This window comes from Excalfactoria chinensis, chromosome Z, assembly GCF_039878825.1.
Source record: "Excalfactoria chinensis isolate bCotChi1 chromosome Z, bCotChi1.hap2, whole genome shotgun sequence".
Taxonomy (NCBI): Eukaryota; Metazoa; Chordata; class Aves; order Galliformes; family Phasianidae; genus Excalfactoria; species Excalfactoria chinensis.
The window spans coordinates 62,668,687-62,685,152 of NC_092857.1; the positions used below are offsets into that span (position 1 = coordinate 62,668,687).

Genomic DNA, 16,466 nt, shown 5'->3' on the forward strand with positions numbered 1-16,466 from the left:
ACTCTTCTCCACTCTCAACAAGCTCATCTCCCTCAGCTTCTTCTCCCAGGACAAGAACATCCTGGTGGTCTCCACTGGACTCATGTAAGTTTACCAGCATTTATCTTGTGCTAGGGAGTGCAGAACTGGATGCAGTATTCCAGTGGTTGTTTAATGATGGCTGAGTAAAGGGAAATGTCAGTTCCTTTGATCTAGAAGCCATCTTTCTGTTTTTCCAGACTTGGATGTTAGCTTTCATCTCTGCCTGGGTGTGCTGCCTGGTCATATTTATTCTGTTGTCTACCAGAACCTTGGTGCCTAAGCAGAAGAGCTGCTCTCTGCCAGTTTTCTGTTTTCCTGCACTGGATCACTCTCCAGTGTGAGGAGGTGAAACACTCAGCTGATCAAAGGTCTTAATACCAAAAGTGACTCTAAACACTTGCTGCACTGAGACTCTACGAGCGCTACGAGCTTGTGTCCATAAACTCCGCGAGTCGCAGTGTTTGGATGGCGGCGGCGGATACTGCGTATGGCTCACCGAGAGCGGCAGAGCCGGAGAATTCGAGCCCTAAAAGCTCTGGGGAGAGTCTTCATTTGTTCTCTGTCGATTCGTCTAAGAAATCTGCTAGAGAGGAAAAGGGGGAGGATTGTGAGGGCTCTCGGCAGCCAGCACAGGTTTTGCCGGTCATCCAGGGAAAAGCCTCGGGTTCCCTGTTTGCGGAGGAGGTGCCGCCTGCCTCCAGCATTGCCCTTCGCCGCCGCTGGCTCCTTCTGCGCCGCGTCTGCCGGCCGCATCCCCTCGGACGTTAGTTTGACATCGTCGGCTCATGATGATGGGGGGGTGAGGGGGAAGGATGCGTGGGACCGTTCAGAGCGCTGGGGATTCTGAGGGAGATGATTTACCAGAGAGGCTGTTAAAGGAATTGCGGCAGCTTCCACTTAACTCCAGATCGTTCGCTCAGGCAGTCCAAATTTACGCTGCGCAACAACAGTGCGGCTCGGCAACGCCCCTTAAGGACCCAGCGGACCATTGGCAAACGATTGCCAAGAACTGCCCACTTCCACGAGATCCTCTCTTTCGGCCATCAGAGGGGGGAGGGCCCTTGGTACGGGATGCTCAGGGCCGGCCCACTTGGGAGCCCTTTGATTGGCAGCTAGTTAAGGAGTTAAGATCAGTGATGGCTACTTCAGGCTTGAAAAGTCCCGCCTGCCAAGCCCTATTGGCCGTGATACAGATGGAGCTCACCATCCCCTTTGGCTGGCGTAGTCTGGCCAAGGCGGTCCTATCGCCCGCCCAAATGTTGCTTTTTGAAAGTAAATGGGAATCGTTAGGATTGGCCCCATGTGGGTTTTGGTATGGTCGGCCCCATCTCAAGGTAGAAAACAGCATCCAGCTTTTATAGTGATTGGGATTATGTGCTTCTTACTAACTGGTATTGCTTTGTAACCTGTTATGCTGCAGATAACAGCAGTGTAACATAGTGGGTGAATTTCCTGTGTTACCAGTGCAGTCTCAAGAATTAGATTTATTAGGCATTATCCAGGTTGTTGTGTGCTTCTTCTATTTTAGTAATAGATCAAATATGAATTAAGCAGAATTTGATGTTGCCAAAGCTGAAATCTATGGGAATAGTTCTTTTGATGCGTTAGTAATGCTTGGTTATGATGCTATTAGCCTTTTCTTAATTTACACAGACAAAACCTGGAAAGGAATTCCAGGGGACAAAATGAGGACCAGTGGGGTTGAGAGGGTAGTTCGAGGCTCAAAACAGAGCTTGATGGGTGAGGAGGGTGGAGTTCAAAGGGATGGAGAGGGGCTGGGGGATGCTGCTGCCCTAAAGTGTCTGTACACTAATGCATGTAGCATGGGAAATAAACAGGAAGAGCTGGAGATCTGTGTGTGGTTGCAAAGCCATGAACTCACAGAGATGTGATGGGACAGCTCGCATGACTGGAATGTTGTCATGGAGGTCTATGTGCTTTTTAGGAAAGATCAGCTGGCAAGTTGGGGTGGTGGAGTTGCTCTTTATGTGAGAGAGCAGCTAGAATGGATTGAACTCCACGTGGGGGAGAGTGACGTAGCTGTGGAGAGCTTGTGGGTGAGAATCAAGGGACAGGCTGGTAAGGGTAATGCTTGTGGGTGTGAACTACAGGCCCCCGATCAGGAGGATGAGGTTGATGAGGCCTTCAATAAGCAACTGCAAGTAGCAGCACGATCCCATTGGTAATGTAGTTTTAACTATGACCTCTGCTGTTTGTGTTATTGGCTCTACCGCTTGTAACGCCGAATAGGCAGCCAATAACTGTTTCTCAATCATACTATATCTTTCTTCTGCTCTGTGCCAAACCTGAGACCAAAACCCAATGGGGGTTTTGCATGGCCTCTCAATATTGTCTGTATTGCCCGGATACTAATGCAGGGGGCCATTGCTCAGGAGGTACCCCTGCTGGTCGATCCTGAATTTTTTTTGTTTTGAGTCACCACAGGATGGTCCTCTAACAAGGTCATAGGTGGCTCCTCTAGGTCAGATTTAGTAACCTTGTTTTGATCTGTTGTTTCAGGATCCTGATTGTCATTCATTGAAATGTATCTAATTTGGGGGTTAGATAAAAAAAATGATGAATTCTTCCTCATTAACAGACTAAGCTTGCCCTCTAGTATTTCAGTACGGGTCTTTAATAATTGATTTTCATGTTCAATATTATTTGATCTCATTTCTGCCTGATTTAAAGCAGTTAGTAGGGGCCAGGCTGACATAGACGTGGCCATTTGTCTTTCTTTTGTGGTCAAAATACCATTTTGCAGTCCCTGAAAATATTCAGTCAGATGGAGAGGGGACATATTGTCTGTTACTCGTAAAGGACCCCATTGTTCGATAATAGTTGCCAGTTGGAAATATGGAGATGCCCCAAACCCTGGGATTTGCCCAGGGAGGATCTTTCCTAAGGGGGTGATCTTCTCCCCCTTGAACCAACCAAACACATTCCACAAAAAGGACATATTTCCCCTGATATCTACAGGCTCCTGCCTGGCTCACCAAATGTATAGGTAGCTAATATACAGATGTTAGCAAAGATGGTAGTAAATGTACAAAGATTATAAGCGAAAGAGAAACTCACCAGTGGTGATGCCTTAGCTGAGGAAGCTGGGGCAGCCTTCACTGAAGAGCAATCTCCAAGAGATATTGCCTCAGTGAGGGTCAGCCCTTAAATGGGGTCTCAAAGGAGGTGGAGTTGAGCTCCATCCCTTTCGGGAGCACAGCTACATCACTCTCACCTGTGCTTCCCCCACTTGCCTCAGCTGATTAATCAGGGGTTCAGGCTGTGATTACCAATCTCCCATACAGTGACAGAGGGCTTGGAGGCCTCCTGCTTAAGTGATGTAAATGAGGCATTAGGTGAATTAGTATCAGGTATGTGATGGATAGCATGTAACACCAAAATCTTAACTTGTTCAAAGCATTGCCTGTCCATCTGTGCCTGGGCCAGAGCTGTTGCCCAGACCCTCTCCCCAACTTTTTTTTCTCCAGGCCAATATGATTTAAGTTAGTCAAATTATTCATAGCCTGGATAGTAGCCTGATCTCGGTGTTCAGTCATGAACACGGTGTATTGCGTGGGAGACAGTACTGTTCGTAACAAGGTTTTCCCGTTGTGAGAGCCCATAATGTAACTGTCTCCAACTGCAACCAAAAGATTGCTGACTGAATTCCACAGCCTCTCACTGACTTCCTTTGCTCCTTTACTGCCTCGTAAGGCATGGATTCCCACTGATTTAGATGATAGAACATGGGAAAGGCTTGCAACATATCAGCATCACCCGGTAATATTGTATCTTTTCTGCACTGCTCTAAAGCACTGCAGTGCGCTGTAGGAAAATCTCTTCATCCTTCAAATTATCATCGTGAGGGAAAAAGATCGGTTCGTTTTTCGAATCTACTGAACCAGGATCAAAAGGTTCCTGTGGTTCCGGTCCATCCTTGTCTTTAGCCAAGTTATGTGCAGGCTGCAGCGACGCAGCAGCAGGCGACGTAGACGCGGCGGACGGCGACAGCGCGCGGTGGAAGGCGGCAGCGGCACCGACTGCGGCGGGGACGGAGGGGAGGGCGGGAGCGCGCTGGGGATGGGGGGTCGCGATTTCCCTTCTCCCCAGCCTGGGGGAGGTCGGAGCCGCGGATCGAATCCAGGCGGGGGCTGTTCTCAGCACCGAGGGGCAGCAGAGAGGGTTGGAGGGCATTGGGGAACGGTCAGAAGAAATTCGTCCTTGTCTAATTTGTTTAAGCCCGTCCGTTATTTGATGCCAAACAGGTAAAAGTGTAGCAGCCCTTCTGTCTTTAGTAATAAAAGCCTCCAAAGGATTTGTGCCAATTTTGTCCCAAAGCTCTCCATCAAGAGAGAACTCTCTTAGGGAGTGTTATAGCTGGAATGCCTTCTCTATTTCCATTTTGCAGTCCTGATGAGCTGTGGAGTCGTGATCCCCACTCCCACTACAGCACATCACTTGCCTCACAGCACTGTTCATCCCCATCTTCCCCCACCCCTCTGGTCTACCACAGAAATTTTGTAGTCCGGCTCCAACACCAAATCTGGCTCTTCCCAAATTCCAGCTCCAACACTGATTCAGGTCCCTGTTTGGGTGCCAAATGTAGTTGGATCAAACAAATGAAGTTATGACATTCACCAGTATGGATAAATCATACTTCCCTTAATTGCCTGAAATGCCATGCTTTTATAGCAGACAGATGAGGGGGTTCGAAAAAAATCACACAGACTAATTGGAGGAAAGCTACTGCAATAACAACCCTAAAACCCCCCTTCAAAGCTGTGAGCCATTCATTCTTTTCCTAGAGGTGTCCTTGCTTCTCATGCTGTTCATTCTGCTCCTGCTGCTGCTCTGTGTAGTCCTTATCTTGCTTCATAGCTGCTACTCTGTAAAATCCTTCCTGCATTCCCACAGGCTTTTAAGCAGGTGTTCCACTTGGGCTGTGTATCACTCATTGGCCATGTGAATATGTTGTAGAAATGGAAAAATACCCTTCAGACTCTGAGAGAAATAAAAGCAGGAGAGAGAATCTGTGATGGGTGAGAGAGGTAAAGTGCTCTCTGAAGCAGGACATGCTCTGCTGGCACTCCCTATTGCATCCACCAACAACACATTCTGGCACATTTGCCCACTAATATTGGTTTTATCTGACATGCAACTTCATAAAGTTGTATGACAGTTAATCATCTGTCATTCTGCCCCTGATACTGACTGTGCTCTTCCTGCCCTCTGTCCTGCCTATGTCTCTTGCTGTGATGCTGCCTCCATATAGCTGCACTGCTGCTTCCCACTGCTGGCTCCATACACCTGCATGCTGTGGTCCTGGCTCACCACGGCCATGTGTTGCTGTGCCATGTCCACATCCATGTCACATAGGGTGGTCTTCTCAGTAATGTTGTGTGTCTGGGAGAAGCTCAACCCCTCCAGGAGCTGCTGACCGGTGCAGAAGTAAATGCTCTTATCAGCCCTTCAAGGGATGAGCTGCACTTCTCCGCTCCCTGCAAAGCAGACCGACACCACAGCTGACAAACGGTCATCCAGAGTCTGCTCCTGTCAGTAATTATGGGACACGCTGCAGATGTGGATCAGGCCGTCCTGTCCTGCTGAGGCCAACTGGGTCGCTTCCATTTCTGGTTTGGAGTAATCCAAGGAGAGAACTTCAGAATTGTGTGCCCCCTCTTCGGCCACCACCCAGTCAGTGCTGCTGACTGACAGCACCGTGACTCTCATTCCATGAGGTGTCATGTGCCCCCTTGGGATGGGCGTAGCACCCTCTTACTTGGACATTCTTCTGTTACACGGATGGGACTTTTTGTTTTACAAGGACTTACAGATGCTGACTACACTGGAGTGATGAAAATAATAGCATGGACACCTTCATCCCTTCTGCTTTATTCCTGGAGGCCAAAAAATAGCACGATCGATCCTTTTTCATTCTTTGACTGAACCTGGCATGGCGGTGGACTTCCTGCTCGCTCGGATTGGCTTACGCTGGGGTTTCTTCTCCAACCTGTTCGACCCCTCCCAGCTAACTCAAGAGTGTTCTAACTTTGGGTGTGATCGCTTCAGTTGTTATTTTGCTTGCTGTTTGTTTGATCCCTGTTATAATCCACTTGTGACTTTGAAACTCCATTTTAGCAAAGAAAGGGGGGAGGTGCTGGGAGATGGAGTTTTCTGTGTAAGGGTTAATGAGTGCATAGAATGTAGTTCTGGGTAGGATGAGTGCTCTGGATTAGCTGAGTTACGGCCTGTAGATTAGGGAGCCAGTGGGTGGGGGGTTTGAGTAGGTGTGTGTATGGGTTTTTCTCGCGTGTATTGGGTGCGTGGTGGGTGTACGCGTCTGCGCGGGAATTAGGATGATAGATGATATATAGGGAATGTGATGCAGCAGTAATTGAGAGAAGACTTCATGGCATCCATGGCTGTGTCTCTCCCACCTGGACTGTCGAGGTTCCGGGCCGATCGGGTTATTTGACAGCTACGTCACACAGGTTAATCTGTTTCTACAGGTTACCTTTACTGTCTCCTTCCACACCAGTGGGGCAATGTTTATTTCTGTTTCCATGTAGTATCCTTCCAGATGAATGGAGGGCAGCAAGCAGAGCTGTTATGAGACAGCAGACTCCCAGAGTGTGATGATGCCCAGTCTCCCTGATCAGGGTGCCTACCGTGTGGCCACCTACATAGGCTTCTGTGTACTTTAACCAGTGTTGTACCAGGTAGTGTTGACTGGATGATTGCTTGGATCTGTCAATGCTGTAAGATCTCCTAGGACTCTTTGCTGAAGTTTGTTTTATTTTTGCCCATTCCTGCTCAAAGTTTGGTATGAGACAAAGAGGAAAACTGCAGGTGATGTGGTTTGATATCTGTAAGATCTGTGGCTTACCTCTTACCCTGAACAATAGTTTCTCGTAAATGCGCTGATGGCATTGCTGAGTGTAAGTCTGATTGCCAATTTAAAACAAAAATGTGAAATTGTTGCCTACAGTGAGTGAATTAGACCCACTAAAAATGAAGTCATAGATTTGAAAGGCTGGTAAACAATAAAGGCAGGAAATGTACCAACAAAATAATGCAATATGAAGAGAAATTTGTAAATTCCTAATTAGTACCATACTCACTAATCTCACTAAGACCCATTTTGTGCCTTTCAGGTTAAAATCTGGGACATCCCCAAGCACCTGCTAACAAAAAACATCACCACTCCGAAGAAGGAACTTCTTGGCCATGCTCGAAGGGTTGGCCTCATTGAATGGCATCCCACTGCCAATAACATCCTCTTCAGCTCTGGCCATGACTACAAGGTGGGTTTGTTCTCTGCAGAGCCTTCCCCTTGAAATGCTTTGTTTGTCAGGTTCTCTTGAAACTTGTTTTCATTTTAAGCTATAAGTTAATGATAAGGACTTCAGAAACCTTCCTGAGAGGGAAATTCCGTACTGAGTCCAAAGGCAAGAGGTCTTTGTCATGGGTTTCAAAACACCAGGCTCATTTTCCTTTCTTCTGATGAACATCAGCTTACTCTGTTCTCTTTTCCTGTAGCAATATTCAATGCCATATACCTTTGACTTCATTTCTTTGCTCGTCCAATATCCACACTGCTGCTGGCCAATTTTTTTTTTAATGTATAAACCATGTTTTGCCTTATGTACCAGAAATTATTTTAAATTATTTTAAAAACATGATGGTAAGACCTATACATGTAGAGAAGAGAAAAAGATGTAATGAGTGTACATATACAAAGTCCCAGTTTAGCCAAGCAACAAACAGCTGACGTTTTGTTCTTCTGCCTTAGATAATGATCTGGAACCTTGATACCAAGGAAGATGTCCTGTCAAACCCAGTGAAGATCCTTGATGTTCACAAAGATGTGGTCCTCTCCATGTCATTCAACACTGATGGCAGCCTTCTTGCCACAGCCTGCAGAGATAAAAAGATCCGTCTGATAGACCCTCGTGCAAGAACAGTCCTACAAGTAGGTTGATTTTTAGGGTTTTTAGATCCAGCTGATCTCACTTGTGGTGCATTTCCACTTCTGGGTAGACTAATTGCCATTAAAAAAGACAGATCTGTGATCAGTATTCTTCCAGTCATTTAATGGTGGAATTGTCTTCCATTTTACATGGAACAATTGCTTCCACTATTAACAGGGTTTCTGTATCTTCCTACCTATCTTATGCCCTTTGTGAAGTGCTCTAATTTAATAGCTTCCTTCTGAAGTCCTCTGGGATTCCTTGCTCTATCTGACAGATGTCAGGAGGTCAGCTGGATGGAAGTGTACATTTGTCTGTACTTTATGTCTCTTGGTAAGGTGTTGCTGACTGCCTCTTGGGGGTACTTGCACACATTTGTGTGCACAGAAAATCCAACAGTGTAACTCCTAGGGATTCCCCTAGGATGTGGATGTGAATCACTAACCAGAGAGCCTAACTGGGTTTTTGAGAATGCACTGAAAGAGTTCAATCTGCCTTTCTCAGATCCCTGTGAAATCCTCTTCATTGTAGTTTCAGCCCAATTGGGAAGTTCTGTTAGATGTGCACAACTTCCCCACATAAGAATTTGAGGGTAAATACTCTGAGAGGTTCTTTTATTCTCAACCGTGCATGGCTACATGAAAATGAACTGGTGTGCCTCAGTCCACTCATAAGCTTCATGAGCAATGGAAGGTGGTTTCTTGCCATTATGTTATTTCTCATGAAATTTTTTACTGCAGCAAGGAAAGGTGCTATCTTTTACTCAGGAATGAGTTTTCTCCTCCTATAGGAAGCCAGCTACAAGTCTCACAGAGCCAATAAAGTCTTGTTTCTTGGAAACATGAAGAAGCTGCTCTCTACAGGAACATCCCGGTGGAATAATAGGCAAATTGCATTATGGGATCAAGTGAGTTGAACCAGCAGTTCTATCCTTACTATCTACATTCTTCTCTCTTTTATTGTCACTTCACTATTCCACCAGCTCAAGAATTGGTTTGTAACAGCAGTTCAAAAGCAGTCTATCAAATTCTTGAAGTGTGATAGGCTCTATTGTTAGGATACTATTAACTGAGTATGAATTTCTGAAAGTGCTCTCAACTCTGTGTGTGTAGAATCCACCACAACAAAGATAATGCTGTGCCCAGTGCAGGAAAAGGTAATTCAAAAAAGTTAAAAGCAGCTCTTAGTGGTCTTTTTGGCAAAACTGTTATGGGTACTGGAAGTTAAATGAATTCTAGATAAATACATTCAAGCAAAGCCCTGAAGGGAGGAGATGCGCTTTATTTATTTATTTTTGATTGATTTATGATGGCTCCTTACATTAGGTAGCATTTGCCGCTTTCAAGACATGCTTCAATGATGACTGCTGGCATTACAAAACTCTCCTCTGCCCGCCTCATATGCAGCAAGACACTTTTCCTCTGTCCACCACATTGCTGTACCCCTCTGCATCAGCTAACCTTGTGGCATAGTCCTCTCCCTCTTTTTCACACAATCATCCCTTGTAGCAGACAGAGCTGGTAGACCAGCTCTCTGATGTATTATTATTTGACTGTGTTTGGACATGGCTTCACTATGTATGACAGAGAACTGTGCTGCCTTCCAAACGCTTTCCACAAAGCTGAGCTGTGCTGAGACATACAGTGACATTACAGAGCAGATCTCAAATGTCACTCCAAGGTGGGATTCATGTAAGATGTTCCTGACTAGAGGTAGCTACCAGGTGATTCCAGCTGTTTGCTTTTCCTGTGTCCTACCCAGAATGACCTTTCTGTGCCTTTACTGGAGGAGGATCTGGATGGCTCCTCAGGGCTCCTGTTTCCTTTCTACGACTCAGACACAAACATGCTTTATATTGTGGGAAAGGTAAGTGCTTTCCATGTTAGCAAATGCTGTCTGATTCTTCCCTAAGTCAGTGTTGCACCATCCACATTGCTGAAGCAGAAGTCATAGATGCTCGTGATCACATTAACCTAGGGATATGGACCAGTGGGATGAGGTCTGAGAATGCTGGAGAATCAGGTCACATTTTCTACTGCAAACATATCACTTCTACTGTAGGGACAGTAGAGTCCTAACTTCCTTGCATACAGGGTAAATATTTTGTTAGGAAGTGCTTACATTCTTGACCTCACACAGCTTCTGGGGCCATGCATTCTCCTCAGACTCTCATACTGGACCGCAGAGCCTGGCTTATGTTCATTTTATTTGCATTTAGGGTGATGGAAATATACGGTACTATGAGATTAGCCCTGAGAAACCATACCTGAGCTACCTGATGGAATATCGCTCTCACTTACCACAGAAGGGAATAGGTGAGTGGCACTGTGTTTGCCTAATGTTACAAGAGGGTGGTGACTTCCTAACTTAGAGGCTGTTGGAGTCCAAAATATAATTTCACGTGTAGAAAAGAGAGTGGGTTAATTTCAGTCTCCATACTGGAATAGTGGTTGGCTTGACCCTAGGTATCACCTATGTATCTCAGGTGATACCGTGGTCACTACTTGGAGAGATCTCCTTTGGCCAGCAAAGTATGGACTGGGGAACTCTATCTGTGCTAAATCCCCTCCACATAGCTGGTCAAGATGGAAGGGATTGTAGTCTGGGTTTAGAAGTGGAGTGTGTTTCTTCCTTTTAAGGCTTTGCCTGAAGATTTGCAGATTTCCACTCTGTTGACATTGTTTCTACTCTGGGATTTCTTTATGAGTAATGCATTTCACACACTGCCTTTGCTCCTTCCACTAGCCTACCTTCTTCAGTACCAGCATTTCCCATTCAAGTTAGACCTCTTGCAACTAGGTTACCCCTCCTCAAATCAAGACCCTTGCTCATTAACCTGCACTCACTCCATTGTTTGACTAATTTAATTTATGGAATTTGGGTTTCAGCTCTCAGATCTCAGCTGTAGCCCTTTTTTGGACATGTCCTAGTCTATCCTTTAGGCCAGATTTCCCAACAGAGGCAGATGAGGTTTTAGAACCATTTGTCACCCCAACATGCTACCTATAGACACTTTTATTCTTCCTAGATGTTGGTACAAATACTTAGGAGCACTGGATTTTGTGCCTGCAGGTCTTCTCCAGGAAACTGTTGTCAGAAGAGAATAAATTATTTAGAACTGAACTGGAAGATCTCTCTGTTGTTCATTTTTTTCCACCAATTTTTCATTGAAGCTGCAAAGCACTTGAACATCTTTTGTGGCTCAGCCAACCCTTGAAACACACATGACGTTGGCTGAAAAATTAGATGTTTATACCCTTATACTCCATTCTAGTTTAGGACAGTGTTGGGGGGGTGGTCTTCCTGGCCTGGAAGCACCCTTGGTCTGACCCATCCATTTGCTATTGTGGTGTTTGGGGGGTCCTGAACTCCATTCCTACAGATTATGATAATGAAATCCTGTGGCATCACCTGCTAGGTCTGCCCAGTGCTGGTCACTTTATTTGCAGTTTGTAAGAACGAATAACGAACAGGAGGCTCTGCTCAATAAAAAGAAATAAATAAAAAGGGGAAAAAAAGATCGAGTTCTACTTGTAATTTGTAACACTGAGCCTGTTTTGTGTCAAGATTTCAGACCGTGCTGCTATTGAGCTGGCACTCTGACTCACGTTTGTTGGCCCTTCTTCCATGATGGATGACATTAGTTCTCCTAGGAAGATGTCTATCCTGTTTCTCTATTGCTTTCCCAACAGGAATGATGCCAAAAAGAGGCCTTGAAGTGTCAGCTTGTGAGATTTTCCGTTTTTACAAACTGATTCCAACCAAAAGCCTGATTGAGCCTGTCTCCATGATTGTCCCTCGACGGGTAAGTTAGCCTCAGGTCACGCATGTGTCTGGGATAAAAATCAATGAGTAAGAGGGCAGTGCCTCCTCTCTATGACTACTGGACGGCAGGTAAGCAGGAAGAACAAGAGATTTTCCTTCTCCAAGGAACAAAGTTAGTCAGCTGGTGGGGCAGCCCTGCCACCAAATTGTGGGTTGGGTAACTCAGAATTAAATCCCTGTGTAATGGCCAACTTTCCTTCAAAACACATACTCACCAGACTGCTCTGCTTGTGTGTAACAAAAGGTCTCTCTGATTATCAGCTCAACTAGCTGGCTGTAAACTTCAAGAATACAGATGTAAGGAGTTTAGCAACATAGGATTAGCCTGTGTTACTAACCCTAGACTGTTGTCCAGATGTGAAAGGGCTTTACTCACAGGAACTTAGAATAGGCCATCAGATGCTCTTCTTCTGAGCTGAGGTGAGGAGGAGAAAGTTTCTGGGCAGGTGAGAAGATTATATGTAAGTTCCAGTGGCTTACTCCCTGCTCTGAGGTGGAATGAGATCCTTCCTCCACCATGTTCCAGTATGGACAGTCTAAGCCCAAACCTCTCTGATGTTGTGACTGTTTTGTTTGCTTGCAGTCAGAGTCATACCAGGAAGACATCTACCCCTTGACTACAGGAAGCCAGCCAGCAATGACGGCACAAGAGTGGCTGAACGGAGTTAACAAAGGTCAGCACATGGAGAGCTCCCCAGCCCTTCAGCTCCCCAGGGCTTGGGTAAGCTGCTGCTGGCTCTCTGGCCTGAGAAATAGGAATGGAGGTAAAGGAGAGATGTAACAAATATAGCTGTCAACTATAATAATATAATGGCTGAAATGTTCACTACTGTGAACTCCAGAGACCTCTCTTGTCAAGTGCCTCCATGTCCATCCCTGCAGCTTGTTTGAATGAACTGCTTTCTGCTGATTTCTGAAGATGGTTTGTGAGTGCTAACCAGTCACCTGCCTCCCTCCCTAGGGCCTCTCTTGGTATCCTTGAGACCAGGCTCTGGACCTGTGAATCCCTTACCACAGCTTCCTGAGTCAGAGCCATGTGTGAAAAGTCCTGACCTGAACAAGAGTAAGGGAGGAAGAATGCCACCAGAGAAGATGGAGAAGATAGTTGAGATTAAAGACAGCAGAAACCAGCTGAAGGAGGAGGAGAGGTTGCCAAAAAATGAGCACGTGCGTCTGTCCAATGGCTTCGACGTATCTGAGTGTCCACCACCAAAAACTGAAAATGAGGTGTGAAGACTGTAGGGTGAAGGGTTGGGGCCAGAGTCAGCTGGCAAAAAGATGTGGTTCACAAGGCATGGATGATGGAATCTGGAAAAGGTTTATTTTGCAGAGTCTGGAAGAGTATGAGATCTTTGTGGCAAGCAGGAAGCCCATTGGCAGCTCAGGGACATTTTTGAGTATGTGCTGGTTGTTTACACTTAGGAACCCTGGAAGGTTTTAATTCCCCACAGTCATGCTTAGACTCTTTTGCTTAGGCAAGGCTTTAGCATCTGAGCTTGACAAGGCAGAAATGTACTGACCTCAGTTTTCCAGTGGTGTGAAGAAGGATATTCTTCATGTTTCTGAGCCTGCCCCATGAGGCTACAGAAGCATGTCTTTCAAAGCTGGTCATGTGCACGAACAGTAAAAGGTCATGCTAGTCCAAATAGAGAGGAAAGAGCATGAACAGAAGTAAAAAAGACAAAGGAAAAAAAAAAATCACTCAGGTAGGACAGTGAGAGACCTGGAATCTAGAATCCAAATACTCTCCTTCGCTTGAGCCATCAGGAGGATGGTTATATTGTCTATTGAATTAAGCAGGTGTAACATTACGGACAAAGACCTACTTTCCCAGTGTAGGTGATCGCTGCTGCAGGTCAGTCTGTAAGCTGAAAGCACTCTCTTTAGGTGCTGTTTCTCTCAAAAGTTGACAGGATTGGTGGTATTTGTTAGGATAAGTCTCTATTTCCTCACTGTAAGAGAAGTAAAATGTGACTTTTCTTACAGCTTCTGCAGATGTTTTACCGACAACAGGAAGAGATCCGCAGACTTCGTGTGCTCCTAAATCACAGAGATGTCAAGATTAAACAACTGGAGCTGGAGCTCAGAAACCTCAAAATGGACAAAGGCAGGTACTGAATGTGCCGGCCTGTGGCTCTTTGCACCCTCAGCTGCTGCAGCAGACTCCATTTCTTGCAGAAGACTCCTATTTTTTTTTTTTTTTTTTTATTTTTTTGCTGGTGGAAAAACTGATGCTTCAGGCAGCATGGATTTCCCTGGCTTGTGGTGGTCACATTTCCCTAATCATCACCAGACAGTTGTTGATGGACTTGCTGTGCTTCTTCAGTCTCCTGCCAAGTCACTTGTGTCTGCAGCTCATGCATTAAAGGTAGTGAGAGACTTTGGATAATCTTGCTCTTGGCCTGGTGAAGCCACCTGACCGAAACCTGTTTTGCTGTTCCTTCACGTTACATGATGGGAGAGTAAAGGCAGCTGCTTGCTTCTTTTCCCACCTCAGACTCCAAAGTGATCCTCGTGCCACCTCCTGTCTCACGACTCAGCCCTGCACTGGGGGGCTAAATGATACTGCAGCTTCCCTCACCTGGTGCTGGGGATAGTCCTGTTCCATGCAGGAGGTTGCACTGGGGCTGCCAGTGGTCAGCACTTTGGCAGTAGGTGAAAGAGGGCTGCTTTGTTTGGAGATGCCACGCAAAAGGGGCAGTGATGCCAGATGGTTCCCACCAGCAAAGATTCAAGTGCAACAAATGTCTCCTGGATGCTTTCCTTCCTTCTGAGTCAGGGGCTTCTTTCCCTTCTTTCCTTCCTTCTACCAAAGACTCCCAGCCCACTGCAGACCTTTCAGCAACAGTGCTAGAAAAGTGATCTCAGCCGCAGGTGAATCATGGGACCATGGCTGGCCACAAATGCAAATACTGTTCTTGTGCTCACAGCTGCTGCCTTCTTAATTCCCAGGTGCCAATGCCTTGTCCTGTTCCTCCTGGGCTTCTCCTTCCAGGCTGTGCTGCTCCATCTGCTGCACATTCCAGTAGGCTGACCCATCACCCCAGGTCCCACAGTTTGCTTATCTGTGCCCTGTGGCACCCACTCACTGCCATCCCTTTGCATAGGGTGAGGGCAGCCGCAGGCTTCAGGTCCCGTCCTTGTTTTCAGGATGGCACCAGTGACCATCTCTGTGCAGGTGCTGTCCCCAACGTGCAGAGCTGGGCCAGAACGTGTGAGCACATGGAGTCCCCAACCTGGCTGGTGTCCTGAGGTCTCACTTGCTCCTGAGAGATATGAGCTGATGAGGCATGGCATGAAGAGACGTGGGCTGGAGGAGTCTGATAAAGTTCATCAGTTCCAACTCCAACTCCTCTTTAACACTACTTTTTGTAAAAAAATAAGGATTCATATTATCTTAAGAACAGCCCTGTTGAATCAGACTTTCTTGTCCTCTGAAATGGGCTTTCCTGCACCCTGGGCACACTCTGCAGTATGCAGTTATATGCAAAAGCAACACACCACAGATACATAGCTTTAAACCAAACACGTGCATCTTACGCCAGAAGTGGTCAGGCTTTCTCACCAAAGAGAACGACTGGATAAGAGATCTAAAAGCCCACAGTTCTCCAGCCATGCCAAGAAAACCTGACAGCTTTCAGGCTTCAAAGCCATTTTCACAGTGTAGTCCCAGGAATATGGTACTTTGGTTTCCATGCTATTATTATCAGAAGGACAAGTGCTTGATATGACTTTGTCAGTCACCGTATGTGTTTTATCTGTTGGATGTTTTTTTTTTTTCTTAGTTTTCCTACAAAATAAATTATTTAAATTATTTCCTAGTCATAATAATTTTTCCACAGAATTTGTACTTTCTCTCGAGGTCTGTTTCTTCATCATGCCATGACTGGATAGCATAGAATGTTGTCAGCCACCATGGTTCCCATCTTAGGGTTGTGTTGATTTTAGCATTTCTAGAAAAAAGATTCATTTAGGCTTTGCTGGCAGTCTTTGATAAGGCAAGACAATGTAATCAAACCTGCTCTTTTAGACAGTATGCCCATAAAAGTGTACACTGTGAAATACACTTCAATTTGGAGCTCAAATACAATCATAAATCTTAAAAAAAATAAAAAAAGAAGAAAAAAAAAAAGGAGAAAATGTAATTCTGGGCTAATGAACTGTGCCTAAATTGACTTCTGTGATCATTTAACAGTTTCTAAAATTCCTAACTGCTTTGTAAAAAAAAAAAACAAAAAACACAAAAAACAAAACAAAACAAAACAAAAAAAGCCTGAAACCTGTAAAACATGGGGATAAAAAACAAATTTGTGCAATGAAAAGCAAATATAATTGAATAATAAATATATTTCGAGTTTTTTTTGATACGTGTAAGGCTGTTGGCTTCTTATTGTCGTTGTATTTTTAAAGTGACTAAAAATTAGGCTGAATCAGAGGATGGATGACCCGAGGAAGCTCAGAAAAGAGCATCCCCTGTTGTCTCTTTGTTTTGTGTGGAGTTGTGGCCTTAGCTTTCCCTTCTGTCCCTGATGCTGCAGCGTTCAGCCATCTCAAAATGTCCTGCACCATGATGCTATGTCTATGAATAAACCAGCCCTTTCTGGAAATCTCTGCTGCATGGGGGGGTGTTCCCTGACCAAGTGTGCTCTG

At 45.5% G+C, this 16,466-nt stretch overlaps 1 protein-coding gene across 2 annotated transcripts in view; it reads left to right on the top strand.

Moving 5' to 3' along the window:
* The window catches only part of CORO2A (coronin 2A), a 51,537-nt gene extending 35,503 nt beyond the window's left edge, over window positions 1-16,034 (top strand). The window contains exons 4-12 of one of the 2 annotated variants that reach the window (XM_072359214.1): window positions 7,176-7,325; window positions 7,814-7,993; window positions 8,782-8,898; window positions 9,753-9,857; window positions 10,210-10,306; window positions 11,684-11,796; window positions 12,400-12,490; window positions 12,778-13,043; window positions 13,803-16,034. In XM_072359214.1, coding sequence (XP_072215315.1) covers window positions 7,176-7,325; window positions 7,814-7,993; window positions 8,782-8,898; window positions 9,753-9,857; window positions 10,210-10,306; window positions 11,684-11,796; window positions 12,400-12,490; window positions 12,778-13,043; window positions 13,803-13,934 — 1,251 coding nt within the window. In that variant the 3' untranslated portion in view covers window positions 13,935-16,034. The remainder of the gene's footprint in view (window positions 1-7,175; window positions 7,326-7,813; window positions 7,994-8,781; window positions 8,899-9,752; window positions 9,858-10,209; window positions 10,307-11,683; window positions 11,797-12,399; window positions 12,491-12,777; window positions 13,044-13,802) is intronic. The other variant, XM_072359215.1, reaches the window with a different exon arrangement.
* The last annotated feature ends 432 nt before the right edge of the window (window positions 16,035-16,466 follow it).